The sequence below is a fragment of the Eumetopias jubatus genome, unplaced genomic scaffold, assembly GCF_037043125.1.
Source record: "Eumetopias jubatus isolate StellerSeaLion01/CBP00866 unplaced genomic scaffold, mEumJub1_p1.0 scaffold_9, whole genome shotgun sequence".
NCBI lineage: Eukaryota > Metazoa > Chordata > Mammalia > Carnivora > Otariidae > Eumetopias > Eumetopias jubatus.
Genome location: NW_028274815.1, coordinates 35,148,270 through 35,162,153, shown reverse-complemented (window position 1 = coordinate 35,162,153; position 13,884 = coordinate 35,148,270). Strand labels below are relative to the sequence as shown.

Sequence of the window (13,884 nt, the reverse complement as noted above, 5' to 3'; positions counted from 1 at the left end):
GGGACGGGGAGCCATCCCGCATCCGCGTCTCCTCCCGGCGCCCGCACCCCTCGTGGGGGGGGCGCGCCAGCGTTTGAAAGGACACCCCGGCCTCACAGGGGGCATCCCCGGGCGCTGACAGCCTCGTTCTCGGCCAGTGGGCGCGCAGCGTTGGCGCCTGAGGGGACTCCCCGGCCACCTGCAGGTGCCACCGCGCCGAGGGAGAGTCGCTAGCAGCAACGCTGGGCCGCCGAGGACGCTGGAGCCGAGGGGTCTCCGGGCCAGCGAAGGGCAGGAGCAGACACCGCAGCCAGAGCCGGCCCGCCAGCCCGCTGGCCCCGACGGCGCGCTCCCCTATCGGCCAACTGCAGCCAGGCCCCGCGCGGCGGCCGGGGGTGGGGTGGCGGCGGCGGCGGCCTCGGGCTTCGGGGCTGCGGGGCGGCCAGCCATGACCTTCGGGCGCAGCGGGGCGGCCTCGGTGGTACTGAACGTGGGCGGCGCCCGGTACTCACTGTCCCGGGAGCTGCTGAAGGACTTCCCGCTGCGCCGCGTGAGCCGGCTGCACGGCTGCCGCTCGGAGCGCGACGTGCTCGAGGTGTGCGACGACTACGACCGCGAGCGCAACGAGTACTTCTTCGACCGGCACTCGGAGGCCTTCGGCTTCATCCTGCTCTACGTGCGCGGCCACGGCAAGCTGCGCTTCGCGCCGCGGATGTGCGAGCTCTCCTTCTACAACGAGATGATCTACTGGGGCCTGGAGGGCGCGCACCTAGAATACTGCTGCCAGCGCCGCCTCGACGACCGCATGTCCGACACCTACACCTTCTACTCGGCCGACGAGCCGGGCGCGCTGGGCCGCGACGAGGCGCGACCCGGCGGTGCTGAGGCGGCCCACTCCAGGCGCTGGCTCGAGCGCATGCGGCGGACCTTCGAGGAGCCTACGTCGTCGCTGGCCGCGCAGATCCTGGCCAGCGTGTCGGTCGTATTCGTGATCGTGTCCATGGTGGTGCTGTGTGCCAGCACGCTGCCCGACTGGCGCGCCGCGGCGGCCGACAACCGCAGCCTGGATGACCGGAGCAGGTACTCCGCCGGCCCTGGGAGGGAGCCCTCCGGGTAGGACGCACTGCTTCTCTGCCCGTCCCGTCCGTCCTGTCGCGTCTGTCCGTTCCGTCCGTCCGTCGGTCGCGTCTCCGTCCTGTTTGTCTCCGGGCTGCCGAGCCAGGCCGGGTTCCGGGCCTAGCGAGGCCAGCCAGGGGACGGGTTGGCCCTCACTTCCCGCTCCTATTTTCCTGGCACCAGGCAGCTGTGGTCCGTACACTAGACTATTCTCTTGACGGCGAATCGCCAGGCATGGGGAAGGCAGGTAGAGATAAACAAGCCTCACATCTTTTACTTTTTTTTTTTAAATTTACTTTTGAGCAAATAGAAACCAGTTAACCAGATGTCCCTAAACTTTTATTGTTAGTATTCAACAATTTAACCTTGGGCTAAGAGCAACTTGAATTATTTGCCAGTTTTTGGTGGTGTTTGAAAAGATGAAGTTGGTTATGGTGAAATATGGTCTACTATATACAGGCCACAAATTGTATACACTTTGCATAATATGTACTTTAATGGAATTATTAGATTCTAAAGGAAATTAACTTAACGATAGACTCTAAATAATGGATGTCTGTGCCCTTTTCTCTTTTCTTTTCCGATGGAGTTAGCAAAGCACCTGTCCATCGTTTGGTACCAAAGATAGACACTGTGACTTTCAGAAGGATCTTCAGTATGGGGAGGGAAAAAATCACTACCTTGGAAAAGAAGAAACATTTAAACTGCCCCAAATCCTGAAACAGTATTGGAGTAGTTAATAGTTTTTTCTTTTCAGTTTATTAGGATGAAAGAAAATATTTTAATCTTTACTTTTATCGTGTTTACCTTTCAATAGAGATAGCATACTTCTGTTTTTAGTACTGGTGAGTTTATTTTGCATGTTTGGTAGGAAGAATAAACAGTAAAGTTGGATTTCAAGGCAGACAGTCTCTTTGGGCCCAAACACAAAATTGTATATTCTGTTTTAATTTTGATGCTGTTTTTTAAATTTTTTATTCACTTAAAAATTTTTTTATTTATTTGGGGGAGAGAGAGAGCACAAGTGTGGGGAGAGGCAGAGGGAGAGGGACAAGCAGATTCTCCGCTGAGCAGGGAGCCCCATGTGGGGGCTCCATCCCAGAACACTGAGATACCATGACCTGAGCCGAAGTCAGACACTTAACCAGCAGAGCCACCCAGGTGCCCCTTGGATACTGTTTTAAGAGGCTCCCCCTCCATTCATTTTTATTGGTTTTATTTATTTATTTTTCCTCCATTCATTTTTAAAATTAGGTTGTGCCTGATAATCTTTTCCTGATAGACAGGTACATGTTTCCAATGATATTATGTGTCTTGAGATTGCAGTGCATTACTTGCACATAATATTCTTCCTTTGGAGAGTGAAGATTGTTTTTTAATCTAAGAGGTAAATAAAATTGTCTAGTTCCACAGAGTCCATGACTGATACATTGATATCTTGGCATGAAATCCAAGATACATGCTTTAAAAGGAAATTCATTAGTAAACTAATTTTGTTTAATGTATTCTGTTCTGAGTTTTTGATTTACAGATAAGAATTACTTATTTAGTATTCCATCAGTACAATGAAATGAATTTATATATCTAAATACATAAGTGCCCTTGATTCTTTTAGAGGACCATAGGAAAATGAGCCATAACTCGGCTTGAAATGATTCACTAGTAATTGTGGAATTCTAAGGTTAGTGAAAAGTTCAAGCTACATTAGCAAAGGAAACAGGAGAATTGAGTTAGACTTCCCGGGACTGCAAAAGAAGTGAAGGAAGAAGAGGAATGCTTGATTTATGTATATGTATTTTATATATGCATGTAATAATCCAAGTCAGAACTGTTTCCTAGATACCCAGATATTTCAGGCAAAAGCATGTTTTTCTTGGCTTAAAGGTCCTGTTTTAAGGTTTACTCTCCAAGTGTAGGTATATGAAAACCAACCTCTGTAATCCCAAACAGATAAGCTGAAGGATGAGTGAGCAGCTGAGGAGGCTGGAAGTCACAGAGGGAGCCTCCCATAGGCCTCCTCCAGCTGATAGGGCCTCTACACTGGCACTTTGGCAATAGTCTCTCAAACCCTGCTTGCTTGTAGTTGCTGAAATTAGTCTTTTTAAAACATCATTCTGATCATCTGACCATATTTGGCATCTACAAGATAAAGCCAAAACTTTTTCCTTGGCTTTTAAGGCTCTTTATGGTTTCACCCCAATCTGCCTTTCTTTTTTTTTCCCCTTTTCTTTTTTTTAATTTTATTTTTTTAAAGATTTTATTTATTTATTTGATAGAGACAGCGAGAGAGGGAACACAAGCAGGGGGAGTGGGAGAGGGAGAAGCAGGCTTCCCGCCGAGCAGGGAGCCCGATGCGGGGCTCAATCCCAGGACTCTGGGATCATGAGCTGAGCTGAAGGCAGATGCTTAATGACTGAGCCACCCAGGCGCCCCTCCCCTTTTCTTTTTAAAAAAAGATTTTATTTATTTATTTGACAGAGAGAGAGAGAGAGAGAGAACAAGCAGAGGGAGCAGCAGAGGGAAAGGGAGAAGCAGGCTCCATGTTGAGCAGGGAACCAGATGTGGGCTCGATCCCAGGACCCTGGGATCATGACCTGAGCTGAAGGCAGACGCTTAACTGACTGAGCCACCCAGGTGCCCCCACAATCTGCCTTTCTTGACTTATCCCGTCATCATTTGCAAGCATCTTTTTTGAGTATCTGCTGTGTTCAAGGCACTGTTAGTATTCCAAATATTGTAACTTTTTTTTTTTAAATAAATGGTGTTAAGTTGATGATACAGGAATCAGAGGCACAACTGATCAACTATTGAGTTGTTCTGGCACACAATTTGGCCTTCAAAGTGGAGGAGATGGATGGAAACAAGTCATCTTTGGAAGGTTGCAGAGGTTGTATACTGCCCAACAGTGGTGGTGGGGAGGTGTCATTTATATGAACTGTAGTGTTCACAATCTTTACAACTGTGTGTGCCCCGTCTGAGAACATAATAAGGAATATTTTCCAGGTAAAAGGAAGAGCAGGGGCATAGGCATGAAATTTGCATATTAGAGAGTGTGAGTCCAGTGATGGAGTGAGAGGTGGATAGAGAGCAGATGTTAGAAGGCCTCCAATGAGAAAGAGAATGATTTTATTTGTAGGCAGTAAGCTGTTGGCACATTTGAGGTGAGTGGGTTATGCATATAAAAAACAAATGTCATGAGTTGTGTACTGTGAATTGGGATGGTGAAGATGGGAAACAGGAGGATGAGTTTGGAGATCTTTGCAGAGGGAGGGAATGAGGGTGTGGGTTGTATTGAGGTGGTTAGAATGGAAAAGAAATGACCACTCTGGGAAATATTAGGAAGACTCATAATAAATCCAGGGCATTGGAAGGATACAGGCAGGCGTCAGGGACTGATTATGTGGGCTTCCAGGAGCTAGGAACACTCCCGACCACTTGCAGCCTCCGTTTGTCCAAACTGGTCTGCTTACTTGTTCCTGAACCACTCCAGTGTTCCTTACTGTGCAGTCCCTTGCCTATTGAAATTGGATCATCCATCAAGCCCAACTCAGATTCTGTTTCTTTTTTGAAGCTTTTCCTGCCTGCCTTAATAGATGTGATGTTTTCTTTGAATTTCTTGAGGGATTGCTTATTTGTACTATGTATTTACTGTCTATAATATCCTTCCTAGCATGGTAGTTATTTTTTCATATAAACATGTCCTAGCTCCTAAACTAGATGAAACAAAAAGCCCTAGAAGGCAGCTAAATGCTCCTATACTATTTATTATGACAGCATCTTTTAGAAAAAAATTATTATTCTGGCACAATAAATTCTACTGTTTATATTACAATTTAGAATATAACCTTCCAGGAATATATCTTCTGTTGCATAAATAGAAGAGCTGTGTGACGTAAGGCCTTGGATTTCAGCTGGTGGAACTCGTAGTTGAGGAGGATGGGATCTTGTGCTAGAAATGAGGAAAAAAAGTTTTAAATCAAAGAATGATTATCAGGTACTGATTGTGGAAAAGGAATAAAGACAAGCATAGCATTTTTTTCATTAAACTTTGAAATTTTAGAATAGCACAGAATCTCAAGTTTGGAAGAAATCTTGAGAGGTCTTCCAGATCAATAATTTGAAAGCTTTTTGTGTATGAATGTGACCCTTTTAAATTGATATGTTCTGAGGGTTAATAATCATATAAATAACGGCTTAAAGTCCAAAAGCTACACAAACAAGCCTTTCTCCATCTCCTGGGTATTTAGTTCTTTTCCCTAGATGTAACCAAAGTTGTTTGTATTCTATGTGTCATTTTAGAGACATTCTATGTATTTGCAAGCATATCATATATATTTACAGAACCACAACAAAACCAGTGCAATAATACTGTCCTGAAACTTGCTTTTTAAACTAACCAACATGCCATGGAGATTGTTCTGTATGAGTGTATAAAGAGCTACCAAATTCTTTTATGCAGCTGCATAATATTCCACTGTATGAATGTCCCATAACTTTTGGACATTTATGTTATCTCATCTATAGAAATGCTTTAGTGAATATCCTGTATGTGTACATTATTTTTGCCTTTGCTCATAGGATAAATTCCTGAAAGTTAAGACATAGGCTCAAAGGGCATGTGCATTTGTAATTTGCATAGATAATTCCAAATAGTTCTCCAAAAAGATGATGTCATTTTATGCTCCTGCCAGCAAGGTGTGGAAGGACATGCTTTTTCAAATGCCATAAGTGTTGTGATACTTCTGATCTTTTTTTTTTTTTTTTTCTTGATACTTCTGATCTTTACCATACCGTACTGGAGAAATATCTATCTAGTAGCTTTAATTTATTTTTGCCTTACTATTTTTTTAACATATACTGAAATGTAATATAAACACACAATCCTGTAATATTTGATGTCAGAAAATACATTAGGGACAACTTTCAAATCATCCCAGCTTTTGTACAGTTGGACCTTCTACCATAAGCAGATTTTAGTTATTTTTTTATTCTGGTGACTGTGCCCAGCAGTGTGGCTGCAGGGGCACATGAGATGAGGTCCCTCCTCATGCAGTCGGTGGGCTGGTGGTGATAGCAGGAAGGGAGGACAGACCGCAAAGGAAGCAAATAAACAAGAATTTCAGATCGTGAAGGGAAATCAAATAGGGTGTACAGGTATAGAGTGCAGCAGGAGTGTCCTTTGCATAGGATGTGGGGAGGTGACATGAGTGGAGACCTGAACGATGAGGAAGACCCAGCCTTGGAGGAAGGAGGGAAGAGTGTTCTTGACAGAGGGAACAGCAAAGGCAGAAACTCTGGGATGACAGTGAGCTTGGCTTGTCACCAGAATGGAAGGAAAAGCCCATGTGGGCTAGCAGTTAGTCCAAGGGCAAGAGAGGGTTAGATGAGATTCCAGGGGAGGCAGAGACCTATCAGGCTCGGCCTGTGTGCCATGGGAAGGAGTTTGGATTTTCTTCCAAGTGGGGCAGGAAAGCCTTTGGAAGGTTTTAAAGCAGAGGAAAGATACCATCTGATGTGGTTTCAAAACACCGGTGACCACTGGGTGGAGAATGAAGCAGGGGCAACAGCAGATGTAGCAAGACCCGACAGGTCAGAGAATATGGGACTTGATTAGGGGAGTAGCAGTGGAGATGGTGAGAAGTCATTGGATTCAGGTAGATATGTGGGTCTTTATCATGTTCCTAATGGTGACTCATCCACTGGTACTAGGAAAAGATCTTAATGAAGCAGTTAGAGCTACTGGCTGTTGGGGTCCCTCCTGCTGAACTGGCTTGGCCTACATGTCATGAGCTGGGAATCCAGTTGTTTTCTACAGGGTCTGCTTCTCATTTGGGGGGGTATTGTGAGGAGAAGGATCTGGAGAAGGGATCTTTCGAGAGTCAGTGGGAGAGGGCTCGTTAGCCATTTTCCTTTCTGTACAACCCAAACCATCTCGTCAAGAGGACTTCTGGTAAAGATCTTTGGTAAATGCATTCACAGCCTTCACTAATGAACAGTTCTGGTAATCTTAGAATGCTGGTGGTCTTACTGTTTGGTAAGACAAACTACAGATTTTTCAGGCAGTTCGCCTTCCAGGACCATTGAGGTCTGACATTGCCAAGGAGATGAATGTTTTTTTGGCATTTTAACATACAGGCATACTCTTTTTTTTTTTAAACTTTATTTATTTATTTATTTATTTATTTATTTATTTATTATTTATTTATTTATTAATTATCTCTACACCCAACAGTGGGGCTTGACTCAAAATCCCCGAGATCAAGTCGCATGCTCTTCTGACTGAGCCAGCCAGGCACCCTGACATACTCATATTTTAAAATCGCTCAGTGTTGCTAGCCTGTGCCATAAAAAGAGGCTCTTTGCTAGTCAAAATTTTGAGGAAGGTGGGTCAGATTCAAAGTACTTATCCCTTTTACTTTTTGGTCCCTTTTGCCTCTGAACTTCTGTCCCCTCAGCCAGTCTCAGCTGTAGTGTTCTCTTTTGAGTTTTAAATCTCTTTATTGTGCAAAGTCTTGCTGTAATTTTAATTTGTTCTTTAGAAATTCTAAAAGTTGCTTCATGTTGGAATTTTGATCTTTAATTTGTATTGCTTTGTGTTGTGGTAGTGAGACTCTGAGGAGATGTAAAGATGTTCAAGTTTTTTGCAATGTTATTTTTAGCCCAAGTTTAAAAAATGAGATACATAATGAAAATGAAACACCAGGTGATGGAAATTTAAAAATCAAGTGTATTACTTCTGTTGCCTACTAGGTCAATATTACATGAATTCAGTAGGTTTTTAAGTACTTTAAAAATAAAAAGCAATATTTGAAACTGAAGATGAAAGTCTCAGTGCTTTTACTTTGCAGATAAGGTGGATATTTTCAGAAGCTGGTAATTAATAGATCTCTGATAGGATTGAACATAACCGTGAATCTCAGTTAAATTCTGTTCTTACACAGTGGACTGTTTTAATATGTGTACAGGGTTTTTTTATCTGCTGCCAATTTTAGAATTCAATGGAAACTTTCGTCAGTACCCCTTTTTTAATCAAGGTGCCTTTTTTCTCCCTTAGTAAGCAAGTGATTTTCAATGTTATTCTTTTTTTTTTCTTTTAATGAAAACTTTGCTCACTGAAAAAAGTATGGTTCTAAGTATTGTGAAGTCAAGAGTAAATATGCCCTTTTCTCCTCAGTCCCATTACCCCATTTCTGGATATTCTTTCCAGAAATGCACATATAAACCTACACACACATTTGTATGTGTATAAATTATATATACATATTATATAGAACTTTTTTTTTAAAGATTTTATTTATTTGACAGAGACACAGTGAGAGAGGGAACACAAGCAGGGGGAGTGGGAGAGGGAGAAGCAGGCTTCCCGAGGAGCAGGGAGCCCGATGCGGGGCTCAATCCCAGGACCCTGGGATCATGACCTGAGCCGAAGGCAGACGCTTAACGACTGAGCCACCCAGGCACCCCTATATAGAACTTTTTAAAGATTTATTTATTTTAGAGAGAGAGAGAGCAAGGGTGTGCACAAGCAGGGGGAGGGGCATAGGGAGAGGGAGAAGGAGCGGGAAAGCAGATTCCCCGCTGAGCAGGGAGCCCATAGCAGGCCGATCTCAACACCCTGAGATCATGACCCTAGTGGAAACCAGGATTCCAAGGCTCAACTGACTGAGCCACCCAGGCTCCCCTTATATTATACAGATATTTAAAAAAATTTATAACTGGGATTGTTCTATAATCTTGTTATTTGCTTTTTTCTCAATATCTTGGAACTCTTTCCATATCAGTTGATACGAATCTTCCTCATTCTTTTGAAAATCTGTACAGTGTTCTATTGTATGGATGGGCCACAATTCAGTTCAACAAGCATCTGTCCTGTTAATAACAGTGATGGCTTGGGTGCCTGGGTGGCTCAGTTGGTTAAGCGACTGCCTTCGGCTCAGGCCATGATCCTGGAGTCCTGGGATCGAGTCCCACATCGGGCTTCCTGCTCAGCGGGGAGTCTGCTTCTCCCTCTGACCCTCTTCCCTCTCGTGCTTTCTATCTGTCATTCTCTCTCTCTCAAATAAATAAAATCTTTAAAAAAAATAACAGTGATGGCTTTCATAGTAATATTTATTTAATATTTAATATATGCTAGCCGCTTAAGTTTTTACATGTATTTTGTCATCTGAGTCTCCTAACAATCCTGTGAGGTGGCACTGTTACTATCCCCATTTTATGACTGAGATTTGGATAGGTGAAGGGCTATGTCAGTTCACAGAGTGGGTAAGTGGTGACCTGGTGTTTGATTCCCACATCCCTGCTCCACACTGCTGTGCAATGTTTGGTTTGACTCCTGTTTTTCAAAAATGCAAAGAGTGGGCACCTGGGTGGCTCAGTTGTTAAGGGTCTGCCTTTGGCTCAGGTCATGATCCCAGGGTCCTGGGTTCGAGCCCCGCATCGGACTCCCTGCCAAGCAGGGAGTCTGCATCTCCCTCTGCCTCTCCCCCTGCTTGTGTTCCCTCTCTGTCAAAGAAAGAAAGAGAGAGAGAGAGAGAGAGAGAGATAGAAAGAAAGAAATCTTTTTAAAAAATGCATACAGTGGTACAGAACTATCTTTTTTTTTTTTTAAAGATTTTATTTATTCATTTGAGAGAGAATGAGAGAGAGAGCACATGGGGGGGGAGGGTCAGAGGGAGAAGCAGACCTGATGCGGGACTTGATCCTGGGACTCCAGGATTATGACCTGAGCCGAAGGCAGCCACTTAACCAACTGAGCCACCCGGGTACCCTGAACTATCTTTTTCATATATCTTTGCAAATTGGTGTGAGTATACATGTTTGATAAACTCTAAGGTGGAAAAATAGCTGGATCAAGAGGATTGTGTTTATTTTATTTTATTTTTTTTAAAGATTTTATTCATTTGACAGAGAGAGAGAGACACAGTGAGAGAGGGAACACAAGCAGGGGGCGTGGGAGAGGGAGAAGCAGGCTTCCCAAGGAGCAGGGAGCCCGACTCGGGGCTCGATCCCAGGACTCTGGGATCGTGACCTGAGCCACCCAGGCGCCCCAAGAGGATTGTGTTTAAAGAAATTTTTTTGATACATATTACCCAATTTCCCCCTAAACTATGAAATTCAGCATTACTGTTTATTCATAATAGTGACTATAATAATAATAAGCAATTAATAATCAATAGAATGCTATAATTAATAACATTTATTAGCAAAGATTTGGAAATCACTGCCTTTTAAAATATATAATGGCTTTATCGAGATATAACTAATATACTGTTGAACTTTCCTTTAAAGGGTACAATTCAGTGAACTTTAGTATATTCACAGAGTGGTACAAGTATCATCATCTATACCACTTTATTTTTTTATTTTTTTTAAAGATTTTATTTATTTATTTGACACACAGAGAGAGATAGCGAGAGAGAGAGAGAGAGGGAGAGAGGGAGAGAGCACAAGCAGGGGGAGCGGCAGGCAGAGGGGGAAGCAGGCTTCCTGCATGAGCAGGGAGTCCCACGTGGGGCTTGATCCCAGGACCCTGGGATCATGACCTGAGCTGAAGGCAGCGGTTTAACCAACTGAGCCACCCAGGCGCCCCCCATCCATACCACTTTAAGCATTATGTCTTGATGGTGTGTTTGAAGGAGTATAAAATGTGTTAGAAAGCTGGAGCCCGTGAATGGCTAAGAAAGAAACCCAGGCATTTTGGCTGAGCAGATGAATCAGATGAAGCAATAGGCAAAACATTTCTGTTTGAATGCATTCATTCATTCATGAACTGGTGGGTTCTTTTGGAGTGTTTGGAACAGCTATACATACTTAAGTGATTTTCTTCGCCTGTGAGCAAGGACTCCTCAGCTTTTACTCCACTGGTGAAGAGAAGTGTATAATTGAGGCAATCATCTGACTTTCTCAGGCAAAAAAAAAAAAAAATGTCAAAAGGAAAACGTTATGGTGGAAAGAATCCGGGACTCCCAAGTCAGAAGGCCTCCCTCGAGTTAATTCATTACCTTCCTCTGGGCCTGTACCCTCATCAGGGAAGAGTCAATGAGAGAATGAAGACTGAGCCCTCAGCAGGAATCCAAACTTCCTTAGTTCTTTATCTTTCCCTGTACTGGGCCCCTTCTCACAGTCTCTCTTTACTTGAGGTTGCTTGTGAACGTCTTAGCTCCCTTTTAGTCTACAGGTTCTTTGAGAACAGAAATTCTGTGCTTCATCACGTGTAGTTCAATGCCTTGCACATGGGTAGTCACTCAGCATGTATTTTAAATGAATTATACATGTGAAAGAACCATGCAAATATAATAGCATTTTATCTTTTTTTTAAGATTTTATTTTCACGTAATCTCTACACCCAACATAGGGCTCCAGCTCACAACCCCGAGATCAAGAGCCGCACACTCTACTGACTGAGCCAGCCAGGTGCCCCACAGTTTCATTTTTGATTGAAAAATGTGTATTTATAAGTTGCTTTCAACCTATGAGCAGATTATATTTTAAGAAATCAATTGCAAAATGGTTTTATGGTGTCCCATTCATTGATTCATTAAATTTGACAAATATTTATTGATACCCATTTATTATTATTCTGGGTGCTGGGGATAAGGCAGGGAGCAAAACAGAGTCCCTGTCCTCAAGAACCATCTACTCTCATAAATAAATATATAGCAGATAGTGATAAGTGCTGTGAAGAAACAAAGCAGAATGAGGGGTTTATAGAGTGTGAGCCACGGGTCCTGAAAGTCCTGTCTGATCAGGTGATGGATGTCTGAACAAGGCCTGGGAGGGATGCAGGAGGTAGCCATGAAAGTATCTGGCCGAGAGAGTTCCAAGCATAGGGCATGTAAGCACAAACCTTTGAGGCGGGTGTGCCCTTGGTCTCCTGGAGGAACAGCAAGGAAGCAGAGTGGTAGGGAATTGGGGGTGATGGTGACAGTGACAATGGGAGAATGTAGTTCGTTCATTTATTTATTTGTTTATTTATTTATTTAACAGAGAGAGATAGCAAGAGAGAACGAGCACAAGCAGGGGGAGTGGCAGGCAGAGGGAGAAGCAGCCTCCCCGCTGAGCAAGGAGGCTGATTTGGGCCTCAATCCCAGGACCCTGGGATCATGACCCATGCCAAAGGCAAGACGCTTAACCGACTAAGCCACCCATAAGAATGTAGTTCTTGTAGAGCCTTACAGGTACACTAGCTAAAAGAATTTACTTACTTACTTACTTACTTACTTATTTATTTTTAGAGAAGGGGAGGTGTGGGGAGGGGCAGAGGGAGAGTGAGAGAGAGATTAGCAGGCTCCATGCCCAGCTCGGAGCCCAATGTGGGGATCGATCTCACGACACTGAGATCATGACCTGAGCCGAAATCAAGAGTTGGATGCTTAACTGACGGAGCCACCCAGGTGCCCTAGGCACCCCTGATTTAGTTTTAAATTTTAAAAGCTCACTCTGGCTCCGGTATAGAGGACAGACTCCAGGAGGCAAGGGTGGAACCAGTGAGGCCAGTTAGGACCACCATTACACCTAATACTCAAAGCGCTGCCTAGAGTCCTGTGTCCAGGCCGCTAGCTGCCATGTTGATCTGGGTTGTGGTGGCAGGGTTTCCTTTTTCATTTTCTGGGTAGAGAAATTATTGTAGTCGGTAACATTTGCCTCTGACATCGTCATAGGACCAGGATCTCTGCTGTTCCTCACACTCCGTTGCAGGACTGGTGGTCTGGAGTGATGGTGAGCAGACTGTGGCCCACAGACAGCTCAGGCCCACTGCCTGTTTTGTACAGCCCCTGAGCTAGGAATGGTTTTTACACTTTCATCTTTTATTTTTATTATTATTTTTAAAGATTTCATTTTTAAGCGATCTCTACATCCAATGTGGGGCTCGAACCCATAACCCAGAGATCAAGAGTTGCATGCTTTTCTGACTGAGCCAGCCAGGTGCCCCACTTGTTACACTTTTAAAACGGTGGAAAAATAATCAAAAGAAGCATACTGTTTTATGACTCGTGAAAATTATCTGACATGCAAGTTTCAGTGTCCATAAATAGAGTTTTATTGGAGCACAGCCAGGCTCATTTGTTTACATGTTGCAGCTTCCTTGCTGCTTCCGTGGAGTTGAAGGGTTGCAACAGAGACAATGTGGCCTGCAAAGCCTGAAATAGTCACTGTCTGGCTCTTTACAGGAAAGGCTTGCCAATCCTTGGTCTAGAATGGTCTTGTCATGGGTTTGGGCCTGTCCAGCTGTGTGCCCTCAAGCACATTCCTTCTCTGAGCCTTGGTGCGTCCCCCTTTGTAAAGTAAGAGTAGCAGATAGAGAGGGTCAAGTTGGGTTCCTCTAAACCAGCTGGATGCCAGATGCTGCCCTCGGATCTCAGAGAGGCCCACCCTGACTCACGGATTGTTCTCTTTTCCCAAGATACTTCCCCTAACCAGAGCTCATTATTCCATCATAAGAGCTCTGGTACAGCAGGGACTTTTATGAGTATTTACAGTTGGTGTGGGAAATCAAGTATTTAGAAGTTAGGGACTGTGTGTGAATTTCAGATTAAAGATTTAGATTTATCAGCGCACTCTGCACTGATGCATGTGAGAAGTGGCTGGGGATGGGCGGGTGACCAAAACTGGGATTCGCACGGTGTCGGTCCTGTTAAATCCGGGACTGCATTGATGTAACAGATTAAAAGGTTACGATTGTGTAGGAAATAGAATGGGAAGGAAAGGAAGTGAGTCATATCTGTTAATACAGGGTATAACGCAGTTGGCCTTGAGGCCTAATCAGCTTGGTGTGCAGTAGCTTCCTGT

General features: G+C 44.1%; 1 protein-coding gene across 2 annotated transcripts in view; it reads left to right on the top strand.

The window, feature by feature from the left end:
• The first annotated feature begins 427 nt into the window (after positions 1-427).
• KCNG3 (potassium voltage-gated channel modifier subfamily G member 3) overlaps positions 428-13,884 on the top strand; it is a 44,002-nt gene continuing 30,545 nt past the window's right edge. Inside the window, exon 1 of one of the 2 annotated variants that reach the window (XM_028117179.1) lies at positions 428-1,059. In XM_028117179.1, coding sequence (XP_027972980.1) covers positions 428-1,059 — 632 coding nt within the window. Of the gene's footprint in view, positions 1,093-13,884 lie in introns of both variants that reach the window. The other variant, XM_028117178.1, reaches the window with a different exon arrangement.